Source organism: Gopherus flavomarginatus, chromosome 19 (assembly GCF_025201925.1).
Source record: "Gopherus flavomarginatus isolate rGopFla2 chromosome 19, rGopFla2.mat.asm, whole genome shotgun sequence".
NCBI classification, from domain to species: domain Eukaryota; kingdom Metazoa; phylum Chordata; order Testudines; family Testudinidae; genus Gopherus; species Gopherus flavomarginatus.
This window is the reverse complement of record NC_066635.1, coordinates 15,306,472-15,318,699: the sequence shown is the minus strand read 5'-3', so window position 1 is coordinate 15,318,699 and position 12,228 is coordinate 15,306,472. Positions and strand designations below refer to the sequence as shown.

At 47.1% G+C, this 12,228-nt stretch overlaps 2 protein-coding genes across 2 annotated transcripts in view; one reads left to right on the top strand and one right to left on the bottom strand.

Moving 5' to 3' along the window:
* The window catches only part of RAP1GAP2 (RAP1 GTPase activating protein 2), a 322,912-nt gene that overhangs the window by 23,405 nt on the left and 287,279 nt on the right, over nucleotides 1-12,228 (top strand). The window lies entirely within an intron of this gene.
* CCDC92B (coiled-coil domain containing 92B) overlaps nucleotides 1-12,228 on the bottom strand; it is a 52,181-nt gene that overhangs the window by 12,564 nt on the left and 27,389 nt on the right. The window contains exon 3 of the mRNA XM_050929170.1: nucleotides 4,802-4,849. Within this exon, the coding sequence (XP_050785127.1) occupies nucleotides 4,802-4,849 (48 nt within the window). The remainder of the gene's footprint in view (nucleotides 1-4,801; nucleotides 4,850-12,228) is intronic.

The window sequence follows — 12,228 nt, the reverse complement described above, 5'->3', positions numbered from 1 at the left end:
GCTTAGTCAGTCCCTGCCTTTCCGAGAACAGAGAGTAACAATACAGCCGCAGGTCTCAAAGCGCTTCCCAAGGGGGGGCAAGTTTAATTATCCCCATTTTATAGATGGGGAAACTGCAGCTCAGGGAGGTCAAATGATTTGCCCCAGGTCACCCAGTGGGTCAAAACTGGGAGCAGAACCCTGCTCCCATGACTCTCCGCACTGTGCTCCATGCACAGGAAAAAGCATGGTTCTTGCAGGGCCGTTGCTGCTGTCATGGGCTGAAAAGGAAAAAAGAGCTGGAGGCGTGTGGGGGTTTTGTGGGTGATGCAGTTTCGCTCAGTGAGCTCAGGGCATGGCAAGAGCATTAAAGCCCTTGGACTCAGCCAGTCCCATCACCTGGATGGTCCCTCTGCATTCCATTCACCTTATAATTCCTGCTCCAGTCCACGCCCAGAGCTCTGCCCTACGCTGGCACCTCGCCTTTGGCCAGGAGGCAGGGCGAGTGCCGCTGCCGACTGCCAAAGCTGGTGGCACTCTGCCACACCAGGGCTGACTTGCTGCAGGTGATAAAGATCTGGGCCCCCTTCTTCCTCCCTATTCTGACTCCATGTTTCCCAGTCCCCCCATCTTTCCCTTCCTCTCCTCCCTACCCAACACACCTTCCTTCTCAACCCCCTCTACCCTCCTTCCCTCTCCATCTCTCCTTCCCTCCCTCCCCATGTCTGATATACCAAAACCCTGCCCTGATTCACACCCAGGGTCACGGCGCCGACGCCCAGGTAGGATTGAGCCCACTGTGTTTCCTCTCAGTGAGTCTTGTGTGGCAGGCTCAAGATGCTTCATCTCTGCCCGCTGGCCCCCTCACTCCGGGACAGGCAGATGTGATGCCTGGCTTGGCTGTCTGAATAGGGGTTCCCCAACTAACTCGCTTTGCCTTGCTGCCCAGCCCTGCACAATGTGGTGTGATTAATTGGACAGAGCCAGGCGCTGAAAACAGCGCAGAGGACCGAGAGCTCCAGATTTCTTTCTGTCTCTTATCGCCCATGGCTTGGATGAGTTGGGCTCTGGCCCCGCCCTGCTGCCGGGCTCGCTGGGGAGAGCCACGGCATGAATGGGGAGGCACAGTGTGTTGGGACTGGGTCCAAAGCCCACACCAAGGCATCTCTTGTTTCAAATTCACCCCACAAGGGATAAAAGGAGGTATACTGCTCACATAGTGCCCCCTGCTGGTCAGATGGTGTCTGAGACCTAGGCAGCCTCCCTGGCCAATTGCACCTGAGTGGATGTCAAGAGAAGAGCTATTCAAGAGGAGGGGAAAGGAGTCAGAAAGGGGGAGGGATGGAGGACAAAAAGATAAGGACAAAAATATATTGAAAGTCTTTCCTTAGAGTGGGATTCAAGAGTCTGAAATCAGATCCTTGCCATTCTTTATACTGTAGAAAAATACAGCTACCGTAGGACTCTTTGTGGGTGTGCGTCTAATGGGCACGAGGTCTTTCCTTCTTTCTTTCTTATCTTGTTTTTATCGTATCTGTCTGCCTATCTGGGCTGGCTGCCTGCCTGTTTCTTTTGTCATATATGCAGTCTGTCAGCCTGCCTATCACACTTCACTCTGGTATCTCCTCTCCGGCAGGTCACATTGTGCTGCCTGGTGCTTTGTGTAGAGTAGACAGAGAAAAACCTGAGGGAGATAACTGCCCTGCATGTGCAGGGGAGACCATTGGAGAGCTGAGTGGAGTTTGGACTCTGTGACCCATACAGTCCTTAGCCTCTTCGCTGATCCCGCCAACCAGGGGCCAATTAGGGATCACTGCAGTGGGGGGTTTGTAGTGGATTTGACCAAGACCCATCAACCTCATTTCACACAGATCACTCAACAGACACCAGACTAACTTTCTGGTCCCTTCTGGCCTAGGGTGCATTCAGACCAGCAACCCACATTCTGCAATCTGCAGTCCCTCACCAGCCGCCCCCAGCATCAGCCTGGAAGGGATTCTGCTGCACAATACCAGTGGTGATGATGGGAGGGTACACAAGGAGGTGGAGACATTGGGTGCGTGTTTGTGGGAGAATAGCTGCATTTATTCCATCTGCACCAACATAAAAAGGCTACAACCAAAGAACAATGTCAAGAGAAGGAGAGGAATGAACAGACACTTGCAGATAATAAGCCAGCAGATTCAATCAAAATCCAAGACTTTACTTAAGTGGCTGCTCCTTCATGCCATGTGCTTTCCCAGATTTTCTCTGAGTCCTTTGACTGGCCACCCTCCCACTGCCCAAAGTAAATTTCTAGAATGGGTGAGCCAGTTTTAAACAACTTATTTATTCCCTTGGAAATCAGAGAGGAGAAATTATTCCAGCTTTAGACAGAGCTTGGGTCCAATTCTCAGCACTTCCGCACATCTGTAGACGTTCATCATAGCTCTTTGTCAATATTAACTTGTAGAAGGCAAATATCGTTACATGTATTTTACTCAGGGATAAACAGACATATGGAGGGATTAAAGGCCTGATCCTGGACCAGTGAAATCAATAGGAGTTTGGGCATCAAATTTCAGGGGGAAATGGATCAGGCTCTAAGGCTAGAATTTTCAAAAGAGCTCAGCACACTAAGAATACATTAGGTGCTGCCAAGGCAGGGGTAGGCAACCTATGGCACATGTGCCGAAGGCGGCACGCGAGCTGATTTTCAGTGGCACTCACACTGCCCAGATCCTGGCCACCAATCCAGGGGACTCTGCATTTTAATTTAATTGTAAATGAAGCTTCTTAAATATTTTTAAAACCTTATTTACTTTACATACAACAATATTTTAGTTATAGATTATAGACTTATAGAAAGAGACCTTCTAAAAACGTTAAAACGTATTACTGGCACGTGAAACTTTAAATTAGAGTGAATAAATGAAGACTTGGCACCCCACTTCTGAAAGGTTGCCGAACCCTGTGCTAAAGTCTTTTGAAAATCTGGGCAAAAATTGCACAGTATAAACTGCGGATGCTAGACACTTTTGAAAATCTGACCCTTACTTAGGTGCCCAGATGGAAGATGAGCTCTTATGAAAATCTGCCTTCAGTTGTGGATGCTGAACATTTGAAAATCTGGCCCTGAGCTCTTTTGAAAATTTGCCCCCACACGCCTTGCCCCACCTAGTGTAGTAAGTGAGTAGTAGACTTAAAACTGGGAACAGAAAACAGGAATCCTTCCTAGTGCCCAAACCACTGTTCTGACCACTGGAAAGCACTTCCTATTTTAAGAAGGTTTATTAAGACTGAAATGTCCTTTAGCAGTAATCACATGACAGAATTATTTTATGTGTATAATCCCCGTTCTGATCCACAGAAGCTGTCACTCGCTGACCCTTCCCTAGGCTTCTTCACATCAGAGCCCTCGTCAGGAAGAGAGAGGCATGTGGCTTCATTAGTCAGATAATATAGAGTCATCCCGGTTATTTCAGAAATACATTTTTAATGGCAGATTTTTAAAAAACCTGCTTCTCCATCTTTGCTGCTATTGGTCACAAAAGCCCTTGATAATGTCCGCCTTCGAACGGAGACCTGGAAGGGTTCTTCTCAGAGCCCTTGGGCAAGGGACAACGCCGTTCCAACTCCACTTGCACACGTGATTTGGTGCATGTGCTGCAGTTTGGAAGAGTAATTGTGTGGACATGGAATCAATAGACCTGCAACCCTCAGTCAGACAGGATGGCTTCTGAATAGTTTAGCAGCTCAGCTTCAGCCGAGGTGGGTAGTGACTGGAGGTGGCTGACATTTTTCATACAAAAGGATTTTTTTTTGTCGAAAAATGGCCTGTTTGGGAAAATGGTCTTGAAATTTTCTGTTTTTCCAGAAATTTTTCATTATATTGTTTTTTGACATTTTTATCAGAATTTTTTGTACTCAATGTGATTTTCAGGAAAGGATTTTGGTATTTGAGCACTAAAGAGTCATTCAGGTGCGATATGGGAGCTCTGTCAGTATTCCCTTGCAAGGAGGACATGTGTAAAATAGTTTAAAATGTTCACTGAATATGTTGCCAAAATGGATCTATTTTGAACAAAAATAGAAGCAACCTTGGCATTCTGAGATGGTTAGCAAAACTGTTTTTCTGCTTTTTGACCAGCTCTAATCAGGACTGAAAGTTATTGATGTCTGATGAGTGGCTGGTGGCCTGCATGGGTTTGATAATCTTAGATCAATTCTATATGGACAGGGGTTTACATTACAAAATCATCCTCCCAAACAGAAGCAGTTAGCTGTCTCAGCAGTGAAGCAAATGAACATATGATTAGATAAACCATATATACCTACAACCTTTTGAGGATCTGCATCTACATCCCTGATCCAATAGCTCCAAAAAACCAGGTCTCTATGCACTGAGTTGAAAGATTACACCCTTGGCTGGTAGCAGTAACAGCTCCTTTGTTCTCTCTGTAGACCAGCCGCTAGAGAAAAACACTTAACAGTCACAAAGCTAGTGTATTACACTCCAACCCCTAATATTAACCTCTCCAGGTTATGGTTGAATCCTATTGTTGGGCAGCGTGTGGATGCTTGAAATGTTCCTTCCTATATAGGATGTCTGGGTTGGAAGGGACCTTAGGAGGTCATCTAGTCCAACCCCCTGCTCAAAGCAAGACCAATCCCTAGACAGATTTTTGCCCCAGATCCCTAAATGGCCCCCTTAAGGATTGAACTCACAACCCTGGGTTTAATAATCCAATGCTCAAACCACTGAGCTATCCCTCCCATCAGCCTTGTTGCTCTTGGCCCATCTGTCAAATCCCAAATCACTTGGAAAAGGTTTTGCTCTTACCTTGCTGGTGAGTTTCCAGTTCCTTTGTCTCAAGGTCATGGGTCAGATCTAGAAGACAAATCAAACAGCCATCAAAAGAAAATGTATCAGTCTGGCAAACTCTGCTCTTCGCATTTACTCATCATCACGTTTAATGCTTTAAAAAGCGGGTTGCTGGAGTGCTTGTAATTTATAATGGCTCTTGATGGTCTCTCTTAGACTGAGCCCAAACCGTCATGATAAATGTTTCTGTCTCAGAGAATTCAGTGACATGCTGATGTGGAAATAGATATTTCTTGCTAGATGGAGAGTATTAGTATATTATCAAGCAGCCATGTAGCTTTTACATTCTGAATGACAAGTCTCCTCCATGTGTAACCAACGTAATAATTAGAGATGCTGCCCCATCAGCTGCAGTGATGGAGCAACCTGTTATTGTATAACGTGGCAATGCCTCTTTTTAAAAATGGAGCCACTGGAGCATTCAGTGGAACCATTGTAGGTGCTTATTTAAGCCAGGACAAAGAGCAGAGCAGTGAAGTGAAAACAGAGCAGAGTGTAAACTGCCTACTGAAATATCTCATAATTTACTCTGTCTATCGCTTGCTCTGCATATTCTGAAAGCAGAGCACTCTTGTCTCCTGTACTGGTGACTGGAATAAGGATGTTGTCAGCACTCTTCTCGCATTGTCCAGCTTTTAAAACCTGTCACCCAAGGTAGCTTGGATAGTATATTGACATCTACCAGAGAGTTAAGCATCAAAGTTCTCAGCCACTGGACTTCCATTCTGATGATGAAATGTTTGTAAGTGAATATTCGTATGTATGGTCACCATCACGGGCTGTCACCAGGGTGGGGTTGCACTTAAGACCCCCAGCACTAAACGTATAACCCTCTACTAGTTGAGATTAAGGAAAGGCCCTGATCCTCAAAGGTATTTAGGCACCTAACTTCTTTAGCTGGTAGTTGTACTAGCCTCACACCTGCTATGGATCACCCATTGGAAGGGTGTGTGAAACACAAAATGAACAGTGAATTTCACTTCCTGGCTGCGATGGCTGATTTCTGAAGTGGCCTCTGAAATGCAGAGAGCTCTTCTGCTTAGTGCCTGAATTAAACTGTCTTCACAAAGCAGCTGCTAACCAGTTTGCTTCTGGACGCTTACCCTTTGCTCTGAAAACAACATGCATATCCTCGACCCATGCTCCTGGCTTATCTTTCATATTACAAAGATATATACATATAGTGAACATACGACGTGCTTTTTGTGTTTACGTTACTGAAATCCCATGATTGAATATAGAAAAGATATTTTGCAATCACAAAAGGCTGCCAGATATTCCGAGCTGCATGCTATAGACATTATGATAATAATCTAACAGTTATCTATGGAGCTGAGCCCTGATCCTGCTTGCATCCATGCTGAGGGTAGCAGGATCAGGCCCATTATGTGAGGCCAATATATAACAGTAAACCCAAGAGATGAATAAAAGCCTTTGAGAGTTTGTTTCACGGCATTTTTAAATGACTTGGCACCTGGACCTTATATGAAATCCATTCCTTTCTGCTGATGAATAATGGGGTTGGTTCCAACCACACTGGCAATTTAAAAAGGATAGTGTGTGAGCTCAGGGCTGTGTGTAAATTTGAGTGCAATGAGGGAGGGTCAGTCTGTGGGGGAGAATGGGGCAGCAGCTGGGTTCAAACCCTTTGGTTTACAATAAGTGGCAGAGGTAGAAGTGGAGTCTAATGCAGAGGAGGCTGGCTAGGAAGCTGGAACCCGCTTCAGTTTCTCTTTCTAGCAGATCAAGGTCAATTGCTGGTCGCTTCAAAGCTGTTGGGAATTCTAGCATTGCCTCCTTTGGGACCAGACTGGCTCTTCGTTTAGAAGGGAAGTGATGAATCCTAGTTGCTTCCCCTCTCTGCACTGGGAAAAAGGAGACAGACTAGAACAGGAGTGGGCAAACTTTTTGGCCCGAGGGCCACATCTGGATATGGAAATCGTATGGTGGGCCATGAATGCTCACGAAATTGGGGTTTGGGGTGCGGGATGGAATGGGGTGAGGCTGGGGGTGTGAGCTCTGGGGTAAGGCCAAAAATGAAGAGTTCAGGGTGCGAGAGGGGGCTCTGGGCTGGGGCAGGGGGTTGGGGTGCAGGTGGAGGGGTGAGGGCTCCGGCTGGGGGTGCAGGCTCTGGAGTGGGGCTGAGGATGAGGGGTTAGGGATGCAGGAGGGTGCTCTGGGCTGCACAAACACAGAAAAATGCAGTCCCTGCCCTGAAGAGTTTACAATCTAAGTCATTAATACTACAGCCTAAGAATTAAGCAACATTACAATCTACGTAATTAATAAATACTAAATAAGTTTTCCAAGCTGTGCTATAGAGTAGCTAATGGAGCTCTAGCGGTCCCCATTAAAGAAACTGGACATTCTAATGCTGCGAATAGGCTGTGTTTTGCTTAGCCCAAACAGGAGCCTTTATATGAAAAACGAATCTCATTCTTGATCATCCTTTCTTTTTTTTAGTTTCTCTTTAGGACCAATGGATAAAAGGAATTAGAGAGATATTCATCCTGTTTAGCAGAAGGATGCTGTCTGTGTTTGGGAATCAGGAGAGCTGGTTTCAATATATAGCTCTGCCACAGACTTCCTGCATGACCTTGAGCCAGTCATTTAATCTTTCTGGCCCAGATCTTCAAAGGTATTTAGGCTCCTGACTACCATTGAGGATCTGGGTCTGTGATGGGGGGACTACCTCACAGAGAACTAGAAGGGGTTAAGGTGGCCCACAGGCCAATTAACTCCACAGGCTTCACCTGGAGGAAGAGCCATGGAGCAGGGAACTAATTAGAAGCAGGTTCAGCTGTGCAGCAACATGAGGGGTCTGTAAAGAACCAAGTAGCTGGCAACACATGAGGGCTGCTGAGAAAGGCAGGCAGTAGTAGTCCCTGGGAAGAAGAGGGTTTTGGTACTGGTGCACCCAGAGAGAGAGAGAGAAGGGGAACGAGGGAGCAGTGAGAGGAAAGTACAGAACTGCTGAGCTGCAGGTCCCTGGACTGGAACCTGAAGTCAGACTGGACCTGGGTTCACCTACAAGCCATGGAGGGAGTGGTGCTATGAGGCAGTGAGAGGGACTTTGACACCTTGGAAGGGGGGACACTGAGTGACCTGGCTCCAGGGCTGAGTCATGAAGACCACACTGCAGTTTCTGGAGCAAGGGATGGGCAGCAGACCACAGGGAGAGACAGAGCAACAGCATGTGAACAGTGGAAGTGGGTGTTGACCTCAAGAGCTAATCCCGAGAACAAGCAGGAGGAGGCACCAGACCAGTGGTGAGTGGTGCTCCTTGTCACTGCCACAGTTCCCAATCTGTAATATGAGGATAATCACAATTCCTTTTGCCTATCCTTAGGGTTTGTCAGCTGTGGAAAGTTCTGCTCTAACTATGCCTTCATAATTAAAGCAGCAATTACCCCATACTGTAGATAAATTTAACAGTAATCTAAAAGAGTTTATAGCTTGTTCTAGTTCAGGTAGCAAAATAAGATAAAGCACCTGTAACAGGGAAGCGTGCCCCTTTCAGAGCCAGTTAGCCCTGCCTGACTACACCTGCACCTGTAGCTAGGTGCAAGCAGGGCCAGATTTAGGGGCAGGTGACCTAGGTGATGGCGTGGGCCTTGGGGTGTGTGCTGGGCTTGGGGAGCTGTTTTTGCTTTTAATGACAAAAGGGAAAATAGATTGTCTGAGGTAACATGTTCCAGATATTCTGTATGTGGATTTATTTTTCACTGACCTCCTAGAATGTTCTGGACTGTTGTAGAATCTCCTACAGTATCCCAAATTGTGGGGGAGGGGGGACCGAAGATGCTCCTGGCCTGGGGCACCCTTTGGACTAGGGCTGGCCCTGGGCGCAGGGGCTGGGATTTCTACAAAGAGGGGCCAAGCACTTAAGGGTTAACTGGGAGGTGAGTGGTCAGGCTGCTCCTATGGGGATGGAGAGGCAGAAGACCAGGTGAGGATCAGGGGGCTGTCTGAGGACTGTGTCCACCCAGATGCCTTGGTAGAAGATTGGGGCTTGGACTGGAGGGCGGTGTGGCTCAGAGCCTGGATACCTGCAGTGGGTGAGACCAGGCTGACAAGAAAAGATGCTGGATTGAAGAGCCTCTGTTTTGTGGGTCTGTTAGACAAAGTCCAACAGACTCACTTGTCCCGGAAAGGGCAGACTGCTTTAAAGTGGCATGGCTGGAGGGCCCAGTGACCTCCATGGTTGGAGTAGCCAAAGATGGTTGTGGGAAAGCTGAGCCAGAGTGTTGCAAGGATAGGTCTGGCTGTGAGGGGATGCTCGGAGATGGTAAGTGTTGTAACCGCACCTTTATACTGGTATCAGTGTGTCTGTGCTGTGGGTTGTACTGGTATAACTATAGTGGTAAAAATCACCCCCCTCCTCCCCAACTGACAGACTCATACTGCTATAACTCTTCCAGTATGGTCTCTAGTCTGTCTCGCCTACCTAAACAGTCCTTGCCCAAAGAGCTTACGATCTATGTACAATGGGGCTCCGATCTTGCTAGGAGCTACTGTGCTACAAATACTCATTGTTGTATTAACAATCCTGTGAACAATGCAAACTTTGTGGGCAAACGTCGACAATGCTGGAGATATCAGTTTTTTCTTTTTAATGATCATGCAAGCCTAAGTGTTTGTCATTAAAATTAAGTGCGGGCACAGATTAGAAAGTTGTGAGTGAATAAAAGAAGCCCAAGTACTTTGGCTCGGAGACTTTTAGAGCCTGCCAAATAGTTAGATATCCTGGAACAATGAGAAAATGCTGGTCGCTTCTCCTTTGGAGAGTGAGGGATATTCTACGGCTGCTTTAACGTGGCTTGTGTGGTCGCAGCAGAGCTACCTCCACAAGGGGCGTAGCTACCAGTGCTGGAAGCACTGTCTACACTGGCGCTTTGCAGCCACTTTCAGCGCTGTACTCAGAGGGGTGTATTTTCACACCCCTGAATGAGAAAGTTGCAGCGCTGTAAATGGCCAGTGTAGACAAGCCCTAAGGCAACGGTTCTCAAACTTTTGTACTGGTGACCCTTTCACATAGCAAGCCTCTGAATGCGACCCCCCCCTTATAAATTTAAAAAAAAAACACTTTTTAAATATATTTAACACCATTATAAATGCTGGAGGCAAAGCAGGGTTTGAGGTGGAGGCTGACAGCTAACGATGCCCCATGTAATAACCTCATGACCCCCTGAGGGGTCCTGACCCCCAGTTTGAGAACCCCTGCCCTAAGGGGACTGAGAGGCTGCATCACAGCTTGTCTACATAGTGTGTTAGCATGCACTAGCTGGGGTGTATATTCTAGTCTACGCTATCATGTCATGCACTAACTGGCCCATGTGGCCCCTGCTGGTGTGCACTGCACGTTCCGCAGTGCATGTTAATGTAGTCCTGTTTTGAAATGGGGCGCTCTCAATGTGTGATAGGGAACTAGCAGTGCACACCAGCAGGGTCCACATGGGCCACCCAATGTGCAACATCGGGGGTTAATTATAGTGTGCACCAGCATGTCCTGCACTAATGCATCATGTAGAGGAGCCCTAGTCTAATGGGAAAGACCAACTGTACTTTCTCCTTAACCATGAATACCAAGAAGACTTGCTATTTTAGGCAAAACTGCTGTGATCATGTCAGTCACCCCTAAAATATGCCATTACTGTTTCATGGGGAGTTTTATTCCTGGCTTGCTTTATCAGGCTGTTCCTTGTTCTCCCACACAGACAGCAATATCGCCAGCCAGATTAACTGTATGTTAATATTTCATAGATGAGACCCCAGTGTGGTTTAAAAAAAAAAAGTGGCAGAAGTCTCACTTCCCTGCCCACCTGGACTGTTTTCTGTGCTGCATCTCCTGAAAGCATAGAGCTTGGCTACACTTGTGAGTTACAGAGCACTAAAGGAGCCCCGGGCGCACTAGCTCACTCACCATTCACACTGGCAAGGCATATAGAGTGCTCTGACTCCACAGCTAGGGTGCTCCTGATACTCCACCTCGGCAAGAGGAATATCATTTGCTGCGCCCCCACTGGAGCACACCAGCATCACTGTGAACGAGGTGTTGCATCCAGAAACGTCCCATAATCCCCTTAAGTCAAGTGGCCACTCTTGTCATTGTTTTGGATATGCCCTTTGAAAGCTCTGTTTGACAGCCAGTTGCTTATCTGCTCTGAGACAAAGCAACCATTACTGTGGAATGGTGTGTGTGTGCGTGTGAGAGAGGAGAGAGAGGGGGAGAGAGAGAGAAAGAGAGAGGCGCAGAGGTCTGCTGCTGTCTGAACTTACAAGACAGCATGCTGACATGCTCTGAGGCCCCCCAAAACCCACTCTCTCTCCCCCCACATACACACAACACCCTCCCTGTCACACTCCACCCCCCCTCACACCCACTTGAAAAGCACGTTGCAGCCACTTGCATGCTGGGATAGCTACCATAATGCACTGTTCTTTGTGGCCATGGCAAGAGCTGCTAATGTGGCCATACCAGTGCGCTGTCAGTGTGGACAGACTGCAGCACTTTCCCTACTGCGCTCTGCGAAGGCTGGTTTAACTCAAAGTGCTCTACATCTGCAAGTGTAGCCATGCCCACAGAACCAGATCCTGCGCCGCCTCTGGCTGTGCTAGCAGGATGTTCTTTTCTCAGGCCCTGCCCCTGGCTCCCAGTAGTCTGACTCTAATAATGCCTCGAGCAATTGTATTCAGACAAAATGCCTGCTGTGCTGTAGTATCCTATACCTTTACTGATCTATTAAAAATAAACCTGGGCTGCTTGGGTAATTCTGACTGTCTTTTGCATCTGAGATTTTTATTTTAAGAGAAGGGTCTCTCTGTTAGAGGTCTCTCTCCTGGGCTTAGTACTTCTTTTAAAGATATTGCATGTTTGCCTACCAGTAATTCACAGAACCCCCTGCAGTTTTCTTTGTCCTGGGCACTAATCAACACACCAGTACTTTGCTACTAATTCTGCTGACAGTTTGCTTTTGCCATTTGCCCATGTGCTGTTCATGATGATGGAATAGTTACTCACATCATGTGGCACCACCAGCAACACACACTAGATAGGAAACCTATCACCATTTGGTATGGGGAGGTGTAATTTCTTTGCTTGCTTGATATTATGTTAGGGTGATCAGACAGCAAATGTGAAAAATCAGGACAAGGTTGGGAGGAGGGGGGGTAATAGGAGCCTATACAAGAGAGAGACCCAAAAATCGGGACTGCCCCTATAAAATTGGGAAATCTGGTCACCCAGATGCCGCAGGGTCACGACTGGTACAGCCAAGCCAAAATTTCAAAAGTGGCCACTAATTTTGGATGCTCAGTTCAAGAAAGAAATCAGAACGCAGGGGATTTTCACGTAATTGCCTACACAGTCAAGCCTTGTTACAGGG